The 23,078-nt window shown below is 36.0% G+C and overlaps 1 protein-coding gene across 5 annotated transcripts in view; it reads left to right on the top strand.

Moving 5' to 3' along the window:
- The window catches only part of VPS8 (VPS8 subunit of CORVET complex), a 287,700-nt gene that overhangs the window by 186,916 nt on the left and 77,706 nt on the right, over positions 1–23,078 (top strand). For all 5 annotated transcript variants that reach the window (XM_082392935.1, XM_082392936.1, XM_082392937.1 and 2 more), the window contains exons 42-44: positions 11,053–11,133; positions 12,720–12,889; positions 15,844–16,009. In XM_082392935.1, the coding sequence (XP_082249061.1) occupies positions 11,053–11,133; positions 12,720–12,889; positions 15,844–16,009 (417 nt within the window). The remainder of the gene's footprint in view (positions 1–11,052; positions 11,134–12,719; positions 12,890–15,843; positions 16,010–23,078) is intronic.

Here is a 23,078-nt window from a genome sequence, read left to right as displayed (position 1 = left end):
TTCATGATATGTTCATAAGGGATCTTTGTGGTTTTCTTTCTTTGTTATGTCTCTGCTGGATTTGATTTTAGGACAATGCTGGCTTCATAAAATAATATGGAAACATTTCAGCTTCCTTTATATTCTCAAAGGATGTGTGTAAAATTGGTATTTTTTATATTAAATTTTTGGTAGAATCATCAAAAAAAATAATAGGTACTCAGTAAATATTTCTAGAGTGAATATAAGTCAAGGATGGAGGAATTCCATTTCTGGCCAAGAGGAGTATCAGAGACTGGGTTTATCCTCTTGCTTACAACAACTAAAAAGTGGACAAAACATATGAAATCGTGGTTTTCAAAGAACTGGATATCAGGCAGTACAGGACAGTAATTCCTTAGAGACAGGAAATAAACAATGTAAGCCCTATGTTTGCCCCAGCTTAATGTCCTGAGAGAGTTTCCAGGCAATAGCAGGAAGGGGGATCCCAAGAAGTTTCCAGCATACTCATTGATTTGAGGAGATGGAGCTGAGAGTCAAGAGACACCAAGGTGACCAGAGTTTTTAGGGCAAGTACAAAGAGAGAGAACTCTGGAGCAATCAGAAGGCCTCCCTCAAGTATAAGTACATGATCTGAGGAAACTACCTAGGCCAGGGAAAGAGTCACCTGAAAGGATTAGAGGGAATAATACCCATATTCACACAGGGCCAACAATAGAGTCTTATTCACCAGTAAGATCAGAAGACCTCATAATTCACAGAACATTGGGTAGAGTACTCAGAAGTACTCAATAGTGGGAAACAGTTAGCCCTAGACTAAACATAGCTCCTGTGATGCCTTTCAAATCTTAAAAGCAAGACCTAAAGGATCAGACTGTTTCCATGTAATTTAACTACATCCCAGAACAGCACTTAAAAATATTTTGAGGAATACAAAGTTATCTAGGTTCCAACAGTGTAAAAATTTACAGTATATGTATGACATTGAATTAAAACTTAAAAGGTATGCAAAGAAGTTGGAAAATAAAGCCCAGATATGACATTGGATATTGGAATTAGCAGGCAGGGACACCAAAATAAAAGAAAAGATAGTGAATTTGAAGACATAGCAATACAGACTATCCAAAATGAAACACTTAGAGAAAAGTGAAGCAGGAAAAAAAAACAACAGAGTATCAGTGAGCTGTGGGACAATTTCAAGTGACCCAAAATACATGTACTTGGAGTCCTGAAAATAGAGAGTTGGAGCAGAAAAAAATATTTGAAGAAATATTAGATGAAAATTTCCAAATTTATTGACAACTGTTAGCACAGATCAGTAACCCCAAACTCAAAAACATGAAGAAAACTACAAGGCACATTATAATTGCTCAAAATAAAAAATTAAGAAAAATCAAAGAGGAAATCAGAAAACACCTCAAGACAAATGCAAATGGAACACAACTTTCCAAAATCTGTGGGATGCAGGAAAAGTAGTCCTAAGAGGGAAATTTATAGCAATACAGGCCTTCCTCAAGAAAAATTCCAAATAAACCTAACCTACCACCTAAAGGAATTAAATAAAGAAGAACAAACAAAGCCCAAAGTCAGCAGGAAGAAAGAAACAATAAAGATCAGAGAGGAAATAAAATAGAGATCAAAAAAATAATAGAAAAGATCAGTGAAACCAAGAGCTGGTTTTTGAAAAGATAAACGAAATTGATAAACCATTAGCCAGTCTTACAACAGAGGATCCAAATAAAATAAGAAATGAAAAAGAAATAACAACTGATACCACAGAGATACACAAAATCATAATACTACAAAGAGTTGTATGCCAACAAATTGGACAACCTAGAAGAAATGGGCAGACTTCTAGAAACATGCAACCTGCTGAGACTGAATCAGGAAGAAACAATCTGAACAGACTGATCACAAGTAGTGAAATTGAATTTGTAATAAAAAAAAAAAATACTCCCAACAAACAGAAGTCCAGGACAGGACAGCATCACAGGGGAATTCTACCAAACACATAAAGAAGAGCTAATACCTATCCTTCTCAAACTATTCCAAAAAATTGAAGAGGAGGGAACACTCTCAAATCCCTTCTATGAGGATACAATTACCCTCATACCAAAACCAGACAAAGACACTACCAAAAAAGAAAGTTACAGGCCAATATCTTTGATGAATATAGACGCAAAAATCCTCAACAAAATATTAGCAAACCAAATCCAACAATGTATAAAAAGGGTCATACACCATGATCAAGTGGGATTTATTCTAGAGATGCAAGGATGGTTCAGTATTTGAGGATCAATCAGTGTTATATACCACATTAACAAAAGGAAGGATAAACATCACATGATCATCTCAATAGATGCAAAACAAGCATTTGACAAAATTGAACATCCATTCATGATAAAAACTCTCATCAGGATTGGCGTAGAGGGACTTTCCTGGTGATGCAGTGGTTAAGAATCCACCTGCCAATGCAGGGGATATGGGTTCGATCCCTGGTCTGGGAAGATCCTACATGCCACGGAGCATCTAAGCTCATGTGCCGTAACTACTGATCCTGCACTCTAGAGCCCGCAAGCCACAACTACTGAGCCCGCATGCTCTAGGGCCCACGTGCCGCAACTACTGAGCCCGCGTCCTGCAAGTACTGAAGCCCACGTGTCTAGAGCCCGTGCTCCACAACAAGAGAAGCCACCGCAATGAGAAGCTCGCGCACCAAAACAAAGATTAGCCCCCGCTCGCCACAACTAGAGAAAGCCTGCGCACAGCAACGAAGACCCAACGCAGCCAAAAAAAAAAAAAAGGTGTAGAGGGAACATATCTCAACATAATAAAAGCCATATATGACGAACTAACAGCTAACATCATACTCACTGGTGAAAAGCTGAAAGCCTTTCCTCTAAAACTGGGGACAAGACAAGGATGCCCACTCTTGCCACTTGTATTTAATATAGTATTGGAAGTCCTAGCCACAGCAGTCAGATAAGAAAAAGAAATGTCTTTTTAGACATCCAAATTGGAAGGAAAGAAGTAAAACTGTCACAATTTGCAGATAACATGGTACTATATATATATATAAAGCCCTAAAGTCTCTACCCAAAAAACATTAGAACTAGTAATGAATTCAGTAAAGTTTCAGGATACAAGATTAATATACAGAAATCTTTCACTTTTCTATGCACTAATAGTGACCTATCAGAAAAAGAAAGCCAAAAAAAAATCCCATATAAAATTGCATCCTTAATTTCTCTTTCTGATCTTTCATTGTTAATGTATAGGAATGCAAGAGATTTCTATGTATTAATTTTGTATCCTGTGACTGAGCTAAATTCATTGATTAGCTCTAGTAGTGTTCTGGTGGCATCTTTAGGATTTTCTATATATAGTATCATGTCTTCTGCAAACAGTGACAGTTTTATTTATTCTTTGCCATTTTGGATTCCTTTTATTTCTTTTTCTTCTCTGATTGCCGTGGCTAGGACTTCCAAAATTATATTGAATAACAGTGACAAGAGTGAGCACCCTTGTCTTGTCTTGTTCCTGATCTCAGAGGAAATGCTTTCAGTTTTTCACCATTGAGAATAATGTTTGCTGTGGGTTTGTCATATATGGCCTTTATTATGTTGAGTAAGTTCCCTCTATGCCCACTTTCTGGAGAGTTTTTGTCATAAATGGGTGTTGAATTTTGTCAAAACCTTTCTCTGCATCTCTTGAGATGATCATATGGTTTTTATTCTTCAGTTTGTTAATATGGTGTATCACATTGATTGATTTGCATACACTGAAGAATCCTTGCGTCCCTGGGACAAATCCCACTTGATCATGGTGTATGATCCTTTTAATGTGTTGTTGGATTTGGTTTGCTAGTATTTTGAGGATTTTTGCATCTGTGTTCATCAGTGATATTGGCCTGTAATTTTCTATTTTTGTGATATCTTTGTCTGGTTTTGGTATCAGGGTGATGGTGGCCTCGTAAAATGAGTTTGGGAGTGTTCCTCCCTCTGCAATTTTTTGGAAAAGTTTGAGAAGGATAGGTGTTAGTTCTTCTCTAAATATTTGGTAGAATTCTCCTGTGAAGCCATCTGGTCCTGGAGTTTTGTTTGTTGAAAGATTTTTAATCACAGTTTCAATTTCATTACTTATGAGTTATCTGTGCATAATTCAAAAAGGCACATGCACAGCAATGTTCATTGCAGCACTATTTACAGTAGTCAGGACATGGAAGCAACCTAAATGTCCAACGACAGATGAATGGATAAAGAAGATGTGACACATATATACAATGGAATATTACTCAGCCATAAAAAGGAATGAAATTGGGTCATTTGTGGAGACATGGATGGACCTAGAGACTGTCATACAGGGTGAAGTAAGTCAGAAAGAGAAAAACAAATATCGTATATTAATGCATATATGTGGAATCTGAAAAAATTGGTATAGTCGCTCTTATTTACAAAGCAGAAATAGAGACACAGATGTAGAGAACAAACGTATGGATACCAAGGGGGAAAGAGGAGGTGGGATGAGTTGGGAGATTGGATTGACATATATACACTATTGATACTATGTATAAAATAGATAACTAACGAGAACCTACTGTATAGCACAGGGAACTTCACTCAGTGCTCTGTGGTGACCTAACTGGGAAGGAAATCCAAAAAAGAAGGGATATATGTATATGCATAGCTGATTCACTTTGCTGTACAGTAGAAACTAACACAACATTGTAAAGCAACTATACTCCAATAAAAATTTAAAAATAAATAAATAAACTTACATCAAAAAGAATAAAATATCTAAGAATAAACTTAACCAAGGTGAAAGACCTATACTCTGAAAAATATAAAATATTGATGAAGGAAATTGAAGAGGATACAAAGAAATGCAAGGATACCCTGTGTTCTTGGATTATAAGAATTAATATTGTTTAAATGTCCATACTACCCAAAGTAACCTACAGATTTAGTGCAGTCCCTGTCAAAATACCTACAACATTTCTAAAAAAATTAATTTTATTTATTTATTTATTGGCTGCACTGGGTCTTCATTGCTGCATGCGGGCTTTCTCTAGTTGCAGCGAGTGGCGGCTACTCTTTGTTGTGCGCAGGCTTCTCACTGCGGTGGCTTCTCTTGTTGCAGAGCACAGGCTCTAGGCACGTGGGCTTCAGTAGTTGTGACACACAAGCTCAGTAGTTGTGGCTCGTGGGCTCTAGAGCACAGGCTCAGTGGTTGTGGTGCACGGGCTTAGTTGCTCCACGGCATGTGGGATCTTCCTGGACCAGGGCTCGAACCCATTTCCCCTGCGTTGGCAGGCAGATTCCTAACCACTGCACCACCAGGGAAGTCCCACCCACAACGTTTTTCACAGAACTAGAACAAATAATTCTAAAATTTATTTGGAACCACAAAAGACCCCAAATTGCCAAAGCAATCTTGAGAAAAAATCAAAGCTGGAGGTGTCGCGCTCCCAGACTTCAGACTATACTGCAAAGCTGCAGTAATCAAAACAGTGTGATACTGGCACAAAAACAGATGTATGGATAAGTAGAACAGAATAGAGAATCCAGAAATAAACCCACGCAACTACAGTCAATTAATCCACGACAAAGGAGACAATAATATACAGTGGAGGAAAGACAGTCTACTCAATGGTGCTGTGAAAAATGGCCAGCTACATGTAAAAGAATGAGATTAAAACATTTCCTCCTCATACCATATACAAAAATAAACTCAAAATGGATTAAAGACATAAATGTAAGACCCGAAACCATAAAACTTCTAGCAGAGAACATAGGTAGAACAGAACACTTTTTGACAAAAATCTGAACAATGTTATTTTGGATCTGTCTCCTAAGGCAAAGAAATAAAAGCAAAAATTAAAAAACGGGACCTAATTAAACTTAAAAGCTTTTCCACAGCAAAGGAAACCATCAACAAAAATAAGTACAGACTTTCTTTTTTTTGACTCTCACCGTCACATAGGCTTGCCCCTCTAGACGTGAGTTCCGTGAAAGCAGGGACCAGGTCTACTTGTTTGCTGCTTTATCTCCACCACCTAGCACAGTGCTTGGAACATAGTATATACTCAGTAAATATTAGTTGGCTCAACCACCTAATGTCTCTGAGTAGTCCTCTGCAGTTTATAAAGCACTTTTGTGTTCTTTATCTCCTTTATCTCTGTGTACATTATGCTGGGGAAGTAGTGGTATCCTTGTGGTTCTCAAGAGGAAAGTGGCCTTCAAATAATTAAATAATTTGCCCAGTTATTAAGTGGGAACATTAACCTAGGTCTTCTAACTCCAAACTTTCGGCCTTCTGTACCTAACACCAACCATAGTGGTTTTCATATCTACCTCACTTTATCAGGTCCCTTGGGGAGAAGATATTTAGATGCTCATTTATTTAGATGCATAATTGCTCAGATATTTACAGTTTTTCCAGAAGAGATATTCACCTGATAAGAGGTTCTCAAAGATCTTCCTGACCTCTAAATATTTATTCAAACTGATACTTGGGACCTGAATTATACAGGTTTCTTTCAGGAACATTAGGTGATAAGTTAATATTTTTAAGGGACCATATTTATGTTATACACATTCTGTCTTCACTGCTGGCTCTTACGGATCTTCGCTCTATGGAGAAAGTAACGTTTGGCTTCTGAGAAGCTACTCATGACTGTTATACGGAGGGAATTAATACAGACAAATGATTTATATGCTAACCTGCTGTGGGCATTATTCATATTTTAAAGTAATGCTTGATTAGTAAAAATTTTAATTTTATAACAAACCGCATACATGATACAATAAGTATCAGAAAGCAATAGGGATATTGCCATTTGCAACAACTTGGATGGACCTAGAGAATATTACACTTAGTGAAGTGAGTCAGACAGAGAAAGACAAATACTGTATGATATCACTCATATGTGAGATTCTAAAAAAATAATACAAATGAATCTACATACAAATCAGAAACAGACTCACAGACATAGAAAACAAGCTTATGGTTACCAAAGGGGAGAGAGGAGGGGAGAGGGACAAATTAGGAGTATGGGATTAACAGATATAAACTACTATATATAAAATGGATAAACAAAATGGATTTACTGTATAGCATGGGAAATTATATTCAATATCTTATAATAACCTATAATGGAATATAATCAGAAAAAAATAACTGAATCACTATGCTATGCACCTGAAACTAACACAGTATTTTAAATCAACTATACTTCAATTTAAAAGAAAGAAAACAATGGGGAAAAGAGTGCTCATCACGTTTTTATAATGTGCTTTTTAAAAAACAAGTTTATTTGAAGTACCTAAATGTGCTCTTCTTTTGTAGTTTATGAACAAGTTAAAGAGAAACCTCAGCAGTTATTTATTGCTGAAGAATCCAGCTGACATATTTGGAAAATAATTTGAAAAGCTAGTGGATTGTGTACATGCTGTGCCAGAAGCCTTGAGCTCCCTTTTGCGTTGTATAATTTATATGTTGTCCCAGCATGAGGTTATTTTCATGATTTTGCTTTTAAAGTATGCATATTAAAGTGAAATGTACTGATATAAATATAGACATGACCTATAAAGATTTCTTCCTTTTCCCAGAATTTAACATTTTCAAGACCTCTTTATTCCCCAAACCACCCTGTTATAAACAAGTGACAGAAGTTTTCTGTGCTAGAGCTATGTTAATGTGTATTGTGTATGTGTGGACGTGTTAGAATAGCTATTACAACGTTTTTATAATAAAGTATTACACTCTCCATTGATACTTTGAGAAGTAAATGTATTTACTAAGAGCTTGACCAAAAGCATAATTGAGTGTAAGTTCAGAAGCATTAACATGGTTCTATTTTTATGCAAAGAAAATTTAAAGATTATCTTGTGAGTATATGGCCTGAGTTGTTCTGGTAGAGTTAGTCTGAGATATCTGTAGTCTTGTCTTTTGCAAATGCTCTGCACATGTTTCACAGGTATCTTTAGCTTAGTGAAACAGATTTCCCCAGTAAATTTAAGTGATCTGTTCAAGCCCAAAGTAAACTTGTTAATTAGTAAACAAATGTGTAGTTATTCTCTACCTTTGGTTTTTTCAGCGTAACCTCAGCATCAGGGACCAGGAACCTATGGCAGATAATCTGGTGCTGCTCTTGACCAGCTAAAAGTACTGCAAACTGATCTTATTTAGAAACCGCATCTATCCAGTCTTTAAGAAACAACATCAGAGCATAGAAGAGAGAAAAAAAAAGCAAATCCTAAGACTATGTTGTAACAAGTGCAGGAACACAAATTTCTTCTCACATTTCTGAACCTGTCTCCTAAGTTTTTCTTGCTCCACAGTCTTTTTTTTTTTTTTCTTAACATCTGAACTCACAGTTACTGTACCAAGATTTTAATAATCCTTACTCCCTAATAAGTAACCAGAAATGTTACCCATACTTTCCAGCATACATTAGTTTATCATTTAGTTATTCATATGTTACTCATCTAGTAAACATTAATTTATTATTTAGTTTATTAGTTTATGTGTCCATCCTTGGGAGACCAGTGTAGTGTTATTTAAAAACATAGTTTCTGAAGTGCCTAGATTCAAATCCCAGCTTATCTGCTTAATAGTGTTGCGTTCTTAGAGAATTTTACCTAACCTTTCTGAGCCTGAATTTCTTCATTTATAAATGTTCTGGAAGGAATTCAGTGATGTGGTATATATAAAATGCTTAGCATTGTACTTGGCGTGTGCTACGCAGTTAATAAATAGCAGCTACTTTTATCATTACTGTATAGTTGGATTCCCCTATTTAGCATGGAAGAGACATTTATGTCATATATAGCCTCACGTTACAGTAAGTTAATAGACTTGACATACATATTTATTAGCAAATTTTTATAATTCCCAGCCTAGCCAAAGGTGCAGTAAAATGGGCGCACAAATGTGCTGATGGAGATAAAAATTGCATAATACAACTTTTTGGTAGAGCAATTACGCACTACAGTTGACCTTGAACAACGTGGGAGTTAGGGACACTGACCCCCCTGCTCAGTCGAAAATCCATGTATAACTTTTGACTCCCCCAAAACTTAACTACTAATAGCCTACTGTTGACTGGAAGCTTTACCAGTAACATAAACAGTCGATTAACACATATTTTGTACATTATATGTATTGTTACTGTATTCTTGTAATAAAGTAAGCTAGAGAAAAGAAAATGTTATTCAAAAAATCATAAAGAAGAGAAATACAGTTACAGTACTGTACTGTATTTATCAATAGCCTAAGTTTACATCATCTGTTTACAAGATGAATTGTCTGTAGTACCTACATCAATATTATATGATACAAAACTCCATTGATACTATATGTATTACTAACACTAGACATTAAAAATGAAAAGATAATGTGAAAAAAATTCACATTTACAGGTATGACAATTCATGCATTGTGATAACAAAGAAGCAGCAATATGATTGCCTCATGGTAGCCTAGTGTAATCAATACGGTTGCTTCACAGTAGCCTAGCCAATACACTAATGAATGAATTGTTATAAAATTTTTATGGCATTAAAATTTTTAATAATATTATAGTCATATTCATAATACAGTATTGGAACATTGTTAATTTTTTTTAAAAAACATCCTACCTGTGATGATAGACTGATACACAGTTTCTCCAATTACAGGAGAGACAGAGGGAGAGGGAGAGGGGCATACTATATAGTAATGTAATTCTTTAAAAGCAAAGTTATAAAACAGAAAACTAACAGATTATTAATTTTATATTAAATATCACTCACCTTATGCCTGTGTAAGAATAGATTAGTATCTACATATATGTTATGCATTCATGACAACCCTAACTTTTTCTTAATTTTTTCGATATTTCTTGGCTACATGGTTCACCTGTGAGTTTTTTCATATTGTTGCAAATCTCAAAAAGTTTTTCCTATATATTTATTGGAAGAAATCTGCATATAAGTGGACCTGCTCACTCATAACCCATGTTATTCAAGGGTGAAGTGTATATATCAATACCCATAAAAATACTCTTTGAGTCTGTAATTCATCCCCTTTCTTGAAATCTCCTCTTAAGAAAGACTCAGAGATTCAGACCAAAATTTACAGCCACTAGCATTTGATAATAGTGGGTGGGACTTAAATGTGGAGTATGGGGAGGGAAACTTAAATCCCCGACAACAGAGAATGGTTGAATAACACATGGCATTTTCACATGATTCATACTCTTACTATTACAAAGTATTTGATAATATGGGAAACTGCTCACAACATACTATTAAGAAAAAGAAAGTTACGAAAGTATTATGTGAAATACTCAAATTTTATACACTAAGAAATACATCCCTCTCTCTACTTCCCCAGAAATAAGACTGGAAGGATATATCTCAAAAAATCAAAAGTGTTTATCTCCAGGTGGTTGGATTTCAGTTCGGTTTTATTTTTGTACACATCAGTGTTTTTCAAATTGTGTACAATAAACAAGTTGGCATACTTCATATGAAAAGCAATGGAGGGAAGATTGGGTGTCTAGGTATCTGTTGTTTATCAGTAGTGACTTTATTGAGAAAAGCTTTGGAAAACTGAAAGTTGCTTGGATTCAGAAACTCATCTCCTAAACTGATGTAACTTAGTTGGTTTGGACCAGGAGGTGGCCAAATGTGGGTCACAGGAGGAGTTGGACAGATTCTGAGTATTCATGAGTACTTTGGTTTTAATGTGGCAGATAAATAAGAGCTCAAAAGGGGTTAGGTGATGTTTAATAAGAAGGAGAGGAAGCTTGCTGCAGAAACAAAACCAGAGTTAAATTTAATTAGACTTGCAAAGACGGTTGTTAAGCAAGGGCCTTGGATCATTTAAATTTTATTTATTTTTCCAAAATATTTCTGATGGCCTGAGGAGACCAATGTGCATTTCCAGCAGAAGGTTCATGGAAGAATAAATATTTTGTGACTGTAGACAAAATACTTAAGAGTATTTGGCTTTTTCAGATAACTTGTATTTTAAAGTAATTTTAAAATAGCAAGAATAGAATTATAATTTTTTGCAACTTTTTTCTAGGACCCAGTTTATGGAAAAGGAAAACTTGGAGAAATCCAGGGACTTATTCTGGGAATGTTGGATACCTTTAGCTATGAACAGGTAAGCTACTTTCTATTTCTAAGCCCATTCTAAGGTGGAAAGAAGCTATTCTTTTTTCTTTGCACCTATACTTTTTCTTTAAAAATTACCATCTGTTTAGTGGAAGTTTGATAGATTGAAGTGTATGGCTTTTTAATTTTTAAATTTCTCTTGACCTTAATTAATATATATTTTATATACACATACACATATATTCTGGAATGTGGAAATGCATCAAGTTTGGATTCATTTTATTCTTTTGATTCATTGGCAGTGGGACATATATTTTTTTTTCCAAATGAAAAATGTAAGATACTTTCTTGGAAAGTAATGAAATGCAAAGATATAACTCATTGAAAAGGAAACATGAGTATAGAAAAATTGCAAAATAAATTAGTGTTCTTTTAAACATTCTGAAACAGATAATTGCCACTAACCAAAAATGGTCATTAGTCTTCCCTTAACCCAAAACTGCCTATAGCTCTAATTCTCAGTAAGAGCCAGCTTGGTATACAGAATTTTTTCTTCATGTACTTCAAAGTGACTCATGAAGCCACCTAGGAAAAGTGCCACTTAGGCATGTTAGATACACTGTCTACATTTTTGGTAGAAGAAAAAGAAAAATTTGGGTGGTAGAGCTTTTCTTAGGATGTTGTAAGAACTGCAGTTTTGCTAAGTAAGCATAGCCCAAGGAAGCTGATCCCCCTTCAGGCACAGACTCCCTGGTGGCAGAAGGAAAGCTGAATGAAAGACAGAAATTTTTTGTGAACTTTGGAAGAGGAGGAAAAGATGGGGTTGATTGGAAAGAATTAAAACAGACCATTAGAACTGAAAGTTCTGCGTTATAGATAAAGTTAAAGGACCAGGCTGTGTAGCAAGGAGGATGGGCAGAATATCTTCCCCTTTGGGACTGACAGAAAAGAACCCAGCTGCACATTGAAGCAAGTAAACAATAGTTTATAAACACAGAGAGCCTTAAAATGACTTAATGTGATAGCTGTGAAATAACTTTATGTGACTTAATGACAGATGTCACAGTCTTGAGTAGAGTCAAATGGCTTGTAAGTGCTGTTCAGGAAACAGTGATCTCTCTGCCCAAGGGAGATGAAAACTGAGTAACGGCCATTAGCTTTTCCAGTGAAAGGTTACTGTGAAATATCGCCATGGAGGCAGTTTCTATTTAAAACTCAGGTATTTTTTTTTTATTATTATTTGTTACAACACAACTTTGAGCCATTCAGAGAGAACTCATCATATAAATGTAATAAATAAGTAGATTTGGGTTTATCTAGTCATCTGAAAGCCATCAGTACTGAATTAATCCACAGAATGGCAGAGCACACATTTCTCAGTAGTAACTAGTGACAGCCTTTTAATAATTATTTTGAGAATCTTGACATATGCACTTATCAGTACCCTGCACATTAAAGTTAACCACTTAAGTTTGGGGTGTTCTGATGTTTATTTGATCAGTTTTATGCCTTTATAGTGTATTCCAATTCAATTGTGGTTGAAAATGAAACAAGTGGTATTTTCCACTCATCTCTGTCTCTTTCACTTTATGAACAATTTTTTGTTGGCTTATTTTTTATATTGGTCTTTCATAGACCCTGCTGGAAACAACGACTAGCCTTCTAAACCAAGATCTCCATTGGTCATTGTGTAACCTGAGAGCTTCAGTCACCAGAGGACTGAATCCCAAGCAGGATTACTGCTCTATTTGTTTGCAGCAATACAAGAGACGCCAAGAAATGGCTGATGAAATTATTGTCTTTAGGTAAGAAAGGGAAGGAAATGTGACACATATGGTGTGTGTGCGTGTATGGTATTGCCAGGCAGAAATACATGTGGACACACAGCCCCAGTCAATCGTTCTGCCAGTGAACAAAACAAAGTTCCTGTCCTTATAGACCTTACATTCTGCGTGGGAGTCAGGAGGAAAGGGTGTTAGGGTGGTCAGGCGGTAAATAAATACAGAGTAATAAGAACTATGGAGAGAAATAAAATACAGGGTAAGAGGATGGAAAGAAGAAGTGTTCAGGGTGAGAGTGCTATTTTAAGACACTGTAATGAGGAAAAATATGTCTAAGGAAGTGACATTTGAGCAGAATGAGAGAGGTAGGAGTGAAGGTTCAGAATATATTTTAAGGGAAGTGTTAACTTTCTGATGTATTAGATGTGAAGTGAGAGGGGAAAACATCTTCGGCCTGAGCTACTGGATGAATGTGGTACCATCCTCTAAGACGAGAAGGAACAGGCGTGAGGAGCTGGGGAAATCAAGAGTCTTGTCTTGGAGATGTTAGGTTTGAGATGCCCTTTTAAACATTCAAGTAGGAATGTCAGGTAGACAGTTATTCTAGTCAGAGACATGTCCTGGAAATATAAATTTAGAAATCATCAGCATGTAAATGATATTTAAAGCCACAGTACAAAGAGAAAGGAAGTTTAGTGCAAAAATGGAAGGTTTGATCTCAGGAGGAGACAGCTCATCCAGAATATATGGATAGAGGCAATATAAGATGGACTCTGGAGCCAGACTTTAAATCTTGAGTTCAAATCCTGACTCTGCCACTTACTAGCTATGAGACTTTGACAAGTTATTTCATCTCTTTACGTCTTAGTTTCTTCATCTGTAAATTGGGATACCTACTTGATAGGGTTTTGTGAAGATTAAATGAGATAATTTACATAAGACACTTGTAACCATGCTGACATATAGTAAGCACTATATAAGTGTTAGCTTCTATTATTACAGATACAGGAAGATTGGTAGATTTGGTGGTTGGAAGAGGAAGTAGTTTTCATCACACAAACAGCCCATTCATTCAACAAGTATTTATTGAGCACCTACTATATGTCAGGTACTGTTCAAGGGGGTAGGGTACCACATGAACAAAACAAAGGTTCTGCTCTCACGGAGTTTACACTCTAGTAAAAGAGGCAAACAGATAAGTAAAATGCCAGATAGTGACTAACACGGAAAAAAATAAAACATGTTAAGTGAGATATATAGTGTTTGTGGGGGAAGATATTTTATGAAGTGTGGTCAGGGAAAGCAACACTGTTAAGGTGATTATGGACAGACAATTTAAAAATTAATTAATAAAAAGGTAATAATTACCATGAATAAAATAAAACATGGTATAGAGGAGAGAGAACGTTGGGAGCTACTAATATATAAAGAGTTATTAGGGAAGTTTAAGTAACATTTGAGTAGAGACCTAAAGGAAGTGGCCATGCAATATCAGGGGGAGAGTGCCCCAGACAGAGGATCAACAAGTGCAGAAACCATGATGCATGTGCTAGGCATACTTGATGGGTAGTGAAGGGAGCAGGCTAGTGTTGCCTGAGCAGAGTGAAGGCAAAATATAAGAGATGACTTCAGCGGCTAAATCATGTAGGAACTGGGTCATTATAAAGAGTTAAACTTTTGCTCTGAGATGAAAAGCCATTGGATGTTTTTGAGGATAGCGTTGACCTGAGCTGACCTCTGTCTTAAGGATCACTTTGACTGCCGTGGTGAGAATGGACTGTAGAAAGCCAAGGGTGAAAATAGAATGACCAGTTAAGCTATTGCAGTAATCCAAGTGAGAGATGGCCCAAGATGATTGTAATGAAGTAAGCAGTGGTGGGATTCTGGATATATTCTGAAGGTATAGCTAATAAGATCTATTTATAGTTTGTATATGAGGTGTGAAAGAAAGAATAGTTTTTGGCTTGAGAAACTAGAAGAGTGTAGTTGCCATTATTTAGATGTGGAAGGTTGGATGAGAGCATGCAGTGGGGGTGGAGTGGGGTGGAAATCAAGAATTTGGAGCATGTTAAATTTAAGATGCCTATTAAATATCCATAGTAGAGGTCTTGAGACAGGTAGATGCGGTTGAGGAGAGAAGTCTGGGCTGAAGGTATAAATGTGGCAGTCACCAGGATGGAGGTGGTATTTTAAAGCTATGGAACTGGAAGTAATCACTAAAGGAGCAAGGATGGCTGTAGAAAGAAGAGTATAGAAGAGAAAGACTACAGAAGAGAAAGGATGGATGGATAGATGGATATATATATATATATCTCTCCATATATATATATATGTGGGGGAGGATAGAGAAAAGGAAGATTATAAAGACTATCAAAGAGAAAAGGATTGATGTCTGAGGTGGTCCAAGATTTCAGGTTGGAGAAATGAGGAGGAATCAGTGAAGATGACTTAGAATTATACTCAACACTCATTTCTGGAAGGCTTATTTGGGAACTTAGTGTATTCAGTAGGGAATTTCTTCATAGGAATAATGTTAGAATTTACTGTAACACTGACATTTTTGTAAATGCTTATTAATCAAATCATGACTCCTGAATTTGATGAGGCAGACCACTCATGTTATTATCAAATTACTTATATAATTATGATTTTCCCCAATTGACTTTTTTTCAAACTGTCTAAAAATGTTTCATAGTTTGAGAAATGAACAGAAGTTCAACTCATCCCCTGGTGGTTTGTAATCAGAGAACTGTGATGCTGTTCGTGCTCATAACTTAAGTGTGCAAATACGTGAGTCTGGATTTTAAAAAAGAGAGGACAGCAACAAGTAAATCCCCTTCCTTGTTTCTTAGCCTATACCCCATCAGTGCATTTCAGCTTATTGGAAATATTTATCACTTTTAAATACACTCTAACACAACTTAGGTTTATGATTTTATGATAATGAAAAGTGTCAATTGGTTGCCTTCATTTTGCAGCTGTGGCCATTTGTATCACTCATTCTGTCTGCAAAGCAAGGAGTGCACTGTAGAAATTGAGGGGCAAACAAGATGGACGTGCTACAAATGCAGCTCAATTAACAAAGTAGGAAAGTTGAGTGAAAATTCATCTGAAGTTAAAAAGGGAAGAATAACCCCATCACAGGTAAGACTTGTTTTCATGGCAAGATGCAGATGGTCTTTTCTTTTCTTTTTTTTTTTCAGATGGTCTTTTCTTAACAGTGTCTTTTAGGCCTGGCCTCACTTTTTTTCAGGTCCTATAGGCCTCAGCAAATTTACTTAATTTGCTGTTTCCTGGTCCTTCCTCTATGCCACCCTATCCTGTAGTTGACCTTAACGTCACATAGTGAAAAGTTGGACCTGTTGCTTTTTTCTCTTTGTTTTATCAGCTTTCAGTGTTAAGTCAAAATCAGACCCAGGGAAAAAAAAACCCTGACCTAGCTTCTCCCAGGTAACAGTTCAGAATTTCTACACTCCAGTGATAGGCGTTAGTTTATATATTCATCCAATAGATAATGGAACTGTGTGCCAGGCACTGTGCTAAGTGCTGGGGATACAATTATAGATAGGACATTTGTCTTGTAGAGTTTATGACCAATGAAATTATAAACAGATTTTCAGAAAGTGTTCTTAAGTTCTTTCTGACACTGAATAGTTGGTGTCTTTTCCATGCTTGATCTTTCTGGTGACCAGCTGCCATCCTGAAACTATCTAGGGGTCCCCAGGTACCAGTCATCTCATTAGCATTCAAAAGGCACTCTTTTCACTCAGGAGAGTCCAAGAGTTTTAGGAACTACGAGACAGGAACCAGGGACAAAGACCAAATAATATCTTTTATTATACCACAAGTACTTACAGATGAACTGTGCTGTAAGAGCAGATAATGAGTAGACCTAATCTAGACATGAGAGGTCATGGAAGACTTCCTCAAAATGCCATGTTAGCTGCCTCTGAAGGAAAAAAAGAAGATAAAGTTTAAGTGCAAGGGTAGGCAGGAGGAGGAGTATTCCAGTCAGGGAAGGATATATAGAATAAACAAAGCATCTCTGCTGGAACTAGGCATTGAGTATGATTGGATCTAGAGGCTGAAAGAATGGTATTAAATGAAATTAGTAGGTAAACAGGGACCATATTAATTATTTTTATGTTTGTGGTAAAGAAACAGGAAGACATTGAAGGGCTTTAAAGAAGGAATGATATGATATGATCAAAATAGTATTTTTTTTTCAGAATAGTACTTTTAAAAGAACTGCAGTGCAGAAAATGAATTGAAAGGGAAACAAGAATAGATGTAGGGAGACCAAGAATATTGAAATAATTTTGAGGAAAGGAATGGTAACTTGTACTAGGATGGTGGAAGCTGGGACGGAGAAAAGAATACATATTTGAGATGTGTTTGAGATGAGTACAGAAATCAAAATAATTAATATGGTCCCTGCCTACCTCACTAACTTCATCTCATACCACTGTCTTTCACCTTCTAGATTCAGTTATGCTCAAGTTCTAGTTCTATACTCTTTTCTGCTTTACAGCAGAGATCCTATATTTGAGAGGTAGAATTATCAGGACTCGGTGATAAATAAATTGGTTGGTGGGGCAGACAAGACAGGGAGGAGTCAAAGATAACACCCAGATTTCTTGTTTAAACACAAATGGATGGTGGTACCAGTTACTGAGATGGAAAACAATGAACAAAGAACATATTTGGGAATAAGACAGAGAATTCATTGTTGGAGTTAGAGCTGTCTGCAGGACATACAGATGAACGTAAAGATGTTCAATATGTTTCTGGATTGAAAATTTTATTAGTCATCCAGAATGCTTCCTTGTTTGCATTTAGGAAAGAAAAACAGGCCCTGTGAGTTCTAGAATCTTTCCAAGCTGAATTCAAATGCAGATGGGGGAATCTTATTTATGCAGATACTTAAGGCTTTACATCTTGGGGCACTTTAGTGTTTTTTCTGTTTCAGTTACATCCTGTTGATAAATAACTTGTGATTACATGTGTATTATTGCCTGGATATTACCAATTAGATGTTTTTCTTTCTTCCTAGATAGTCCTCAGGGGCTAAAATAGACTTTTTTCCTTTTTTAAAAAACACAGTTATATATGCAATTATGTATTTTAATACATAATTTATAAACAGTAAAATTCACTTTCTGCAAGTTTTGGCAACCACCTTTACAATCAAGACATAGAGCAGTATCATCACCTCCCTCAAAAGTCCCCCATAGCTCTTTGTAGTCAGCTTTTTCCTCCACCCTCCAATCCCTGGCAACCACTGATCCATTTGGAGTTAATTTTTAATAGCATGTGAAATAAAGATTGAGGTTCTTTCTTTTGCATGTGGCTATCCATTGAATTGCCTTTGTACCTTAGTCAAAAATCAATTGACCATGTATATGTGGGTTTATTTCTAGACTTTCTATTCTGTTCCATTGATCTATGTATCGATCCTTGCTCCAATACTGTGTCTTTATAGTAAATCTGGATATCAGGTAGTGAGTCCTCAAAGTTTGTTCTTCTTTCTAACATTTGGCTATTCTACTTTTCCATATAAATTTAAAAATCAGCCTGTCAATTTCTACAAAAAAAAAATCATGCTTGGATTTTATTGGGATTGTGTTGAATATATAGATCAACTGGGGAGAGTTGACATCTTAGTGATATTGAGTCCAATCCATTAACATGGTATAGCTCCAACTTTATTTAAATCTTCTTTGATTCATTTCATCAGTGTTTTATAGTTTTTGGCATATAAATCTTGTGGTAGTTTTGTAAGATTCATTTCTAAGTATTTGATGACTTTTGATGCTATTATGTATTTTACTGTTTTATATTTCTTTCTTTTTTTTTAATTTGGCTGCGTCAGGTCTTAGTTGTGGCACATGGGATCACCATTGCGGCATGCGGGATCTTTCTGTGCAGTGTGTGGGCTCTTTGTTGTGGCACACGGGCTCCAGAGTGTGCAGGCTCAGTAGTTGTGGCGCTCAGACTCTCTAGTTGTGGTGCATGGGCTCTAGAGCACGTGGGCTCAGTAGTTGCGGTGCGCAGGCTTAGTTGCCCCACGGCATGTGGGATCTTAGTTCCCTGACCAGGGATCGAACCCATGTCCCCTGTATTGGAAGGCAGATTCTTAACCATTGGACCACGAGGGAAGTCCCTGTTTTATATTTCAATTTCTAATTGTTCATTCCTAGAATATAAAAATACAATTTATTTTTGCATGTTGATCTTGTATCTAGTGACCAGTGACCTTACTAGGCTTACTTATTAGTACCAGTACTTTTTTGTAGATTCTTTGGTATTTTATACATAGGCAATCATATCAAATGCAAATAATGCCTGTTTTATTTCTTCCTTTCCAATTTTATACCTTTTATTTCTTTTTCTCACCTTGTTGCATTGGCCTCCAGTACAGCGTTGAATAGGAATGGTAAAAATAGACATCCTTGTCTTGGTACTGATCGTAGGGAGAAAGTATTCAGTTTTTCATTATTAAGTATAACATTAACTGTAGGCTTTTTGTGTGTAATCTTTATATCATGTTTAGGAGGTGTCCTTTTATTCCATGTTTTGTTGAGGATTTTTTCCATGAAAGGGTGTTGAATTTTGAAGACATTTATACTACATTGGTTGCCATGTTCCCACATCCCCACACCTCACACAAGAAAGACAGTAATCTGTTTCATTGACTTTCTTCCTGCCTGCTCTCAGAGCATCGAGAAAAGGGAAATTATTTTGAAATTGGATCTATATGTCAAAGACAGCTTTATTTCTGAGGCTATCCCATTCTGCAGGGCAGGAGAGATGACTCAACCTGTTCATTCTTTAGGAAAACCCAAGTGAGATTACTGATCAGATCCTCTTGAAAATCTCTGTTTGATGCTTCCTAATTAATGAAGCAAAATAGAATGAGAACTATCTCGGATTTCTTAAATTTTCCTCTAGCTGTCTGTCTCCTTTGTTTTTCTAGCTAAGATATTGTAAAAAGATCTAGTGGGTTGGTAATGCAAGGAAAGAGAAAATGAAATTTATCAAATACATGCTTTAGATGTGTTTATGCTAATCTTCACAAGTTTAGCTGAAGGAACTGTATGTAGCTCAGAGAGGGAGGGCCAGTATTTGAATTCAAGTTTTTAGAACCGTCATCACCCTCAGTTTTCCTGCCTACAATCTGTTCTATTTTTAGCATTCTGGCTTTATTGAAACCTGGCAAAGCTGATTTTTAAAATATATCTATACTATGTTCGCTGTGCTAACTTAAGATTTCTTACCATGTATGAGCCATTCACATTTTTAATTGTAAGAGAATTTAAAATGAAAATACTAATTCTATATATGATGGTTTTTATCAAACTTAATTTCATGAAAGTTCTACTTTGCTCTTTTAATTTCCTTTGAAAATCTATCACCCTTGGTTATTAAGTTCCTAACCAGTGCATGGAGAGAAGCAGAGGTATGTGTCCCAGTGACTTCAAAATCAAGCTGAGGTTGCCAGTCAACTTCCACCTGTTGCTTCCTACCCTCAGTAGATACTGAATACATTTGAAGCTTTTCACTGCCCTTGTAATGTGATCCTTCTGTCAAATAGCTTTTTTTTAAAAATTTATTTATTTATTTTTGGCTGTGTTGGGTCTTTGTTTCTGTGCGAGGGCTTTCTCTAGTTGTGGCAAGCGGGGGCCACTCTTCATCGTGGTGCGTGGGCCTCTCACTATCGCGGTCTCTCCTGTTGCGGAGCACAGGCTCCAGACACGCAGGCTCAGTAGTTGTGGCTCACGGGCCTAGTTGCTCCGTGGCATGTGGGATCTTCCCAGACCAGGGCTCAAACCCGTGTCCCCTGCATTAGCAGGCAGATTCTCAACCACTGCGCCACCAGGGAAGCCCCTAAATAGCTTTTTATTTCATCCTTTTCCAGGACTTGAGATGATTGACTTTTACTTCTTTAGTTACTGACTCTGACTCAACAGGATGCAACAGTTACCCTCAAAACTGTGGTTTGGTGGATAAAGTCTTTCTTCTTGCCTCTGTTAATCTCATTTCTGTTTTTCACAACTGGTGAAAAACAAAAATGTGACACATCAATTGCCTCCCAACAGGTCTGCACAGACATGATTGGAGTTATTCCCCCAGAAAGCCTGCTTTCCTTTGGAATAAGCATTTTATTCTTTGAAAGCAAATGAAAAGAAATAACTCAAATTTCTTTCTTTCTTTCCTTATCTCCACTCCCCCGCCACCTCAGGTTTACAGTAGCTCAATCTGAAATATAGGTCCAAAGAGTAGACCTTGAAAGTCTGATTTTCTGTTTTGCTTTTGCTATATATTACTCACAGATAAAATACATTTGAGAAACTAATTTCAACTGAAGTTCTCATCATGCTATTATATTTTCTCAACAAATGTTATTCCAATAGAATAGAATAGAATAGGAGTAATTTTATCTTTGATTATTCTTTTATTAAATTTAGAGTAGCAAATAACTATCTTAATTGGCACTGATTAGCATTAGAAGAAATTAACTTGCTATTCATTTTAAAAATAATAATTCTTGGTCAACAGCAACTTGATATAAATTCAAAGAAGTATAATTGAAGATGTACTAGATTTTAGTTTTAACATTAGTATATTATTAACAGGGTTTAGAGTTCTTGAGAGATAGTAATAAGCTAACATAACACATTATTATGTGCCAGAAACATTCCACTTGTTATTCCTTTTAACACTTCAAAAACCAAGAGTATTTGGAGACTCATTAGAAAGTCTTATTATGTATTGCTCGATATCTTTTCAGAATTAGATATATCATCACTTATCAGTAAAGAGCCAGGTACTTTAGTCCAGTATCAGAGTTTTTTGTTTTTTCAGTAAGAGGTAAATATCTGAAGAAGAAGGGGATTGGAAGTAAACATATAGCTGCCTACTCATCCTTTAATAATCACAAAAGGAGAGAATTAAAAGAAATAAGCTGATATTTTCCCTGGTACTTGGAGTTGGTTTTATTTCTTGGTTTTTAGAATTGTCTAAGAAAATGTTTTGTCTTTGGGATAAATTTACAAATAAAGTCAGATAGAAGTATTTACAACTTCGAAGAAATTATTCAGTAAATGACATTTATGCTTACTGGTCATAATTTTCTGTTAACCATTAAGCATTGCTTAATGATTTTGGATTCCCACTATAAATTGGAGATTTGTTTTACATGCCATTTAGTGAAATAGGAACACTGGTATTAACGCCCTGTTTTCATTTGTCCATTTTTAAAGAGTATTAGCTCCCTGTTAGGAATATGTTAGATTCAAATTAAATGCTAAAAAATGAGATTTCCATTTTTGGTGATAGCAGCATTTCTCAAAAGAGTATCTTCTAAATTAAACTTACAAATTAAATGAAGATTAATATGTCTCAGAAGTGCAGAGAGGTGATAAATAATCCTAATATAAATGAATCTGTTTGAGGAGATTATTGCCCATTTTCCAATAATCTTGTTATTATACCCTAGTATTAAGTGATTCATTACTTCAGCCAATATATAATGTATGCCTGCTTTGGACCAAACACTATTCTTGGTACCAAGTATACACTGGTGAACAACAACAAAAAAATAGTTCCTAACATCATGTAGCTTACTATCTAGTAAGAGAACTAGACAGTAATTAAGTAAACAAACTATCAAACATATAATTTCAAGTTGTGATAGGTATGTGAGTGCTATGAGGGGAAAGAATAGAATGTTATAGGAAGAATAACAGAAGGGAAACCTACTTTTTATTGGGTGGTCAGGGAATATCTATCTGCAGAGATGAAAATAAGACGCTACCAGTCCTGGGAAGAACATTCCAAGCAAAAGAGAACAGCAAGCACAGAGGAACTGAGGAGGGAAATGACTTGTTCAAGGAACTGAAAAAAGATCAGTCTGGAACATAGTGACTAAAGAGGAACATTGCAAGGAATGAGGTTTAAGAGGTAGGCAGGGCCAGATCCTTATTAGAATGTAAGACTCTGGTGAAGAGTTTAGTTTATATTCTTAAAGTAAGAATAAAAAGGATTTAAAACAAGGGAATTCATACCATCAATTGATTGTGATTGTGGAAAATGGATAGACAGCCACACCGCTATTACTGTCCAAGTCTTCACCTCTTTGCCAGACCAGCGTAACAATCAGATTCTTAAGATTCTATAAATTTGGTCACTTCCCTTTGATCCAGAAAACGCT

The sequence above is a fragment of the Balaenoptera borealis genome (genome assembly GCF_965194805.1).
Source record: "Balaenoptera borealis genome assembly, chromosome: 5".
In the NCBI taxonomy this organism is placed as follows: domain Eukaryota; kingdom Metazoa; phylum Chordata; class Mammalia; order Artiodactyla; family Balaenopteridae; genus Balaenoptera; species Balaenoptera borealis.
This window is presented reverse-complemented; position numbering and strand designations above follow the sequence as displayed.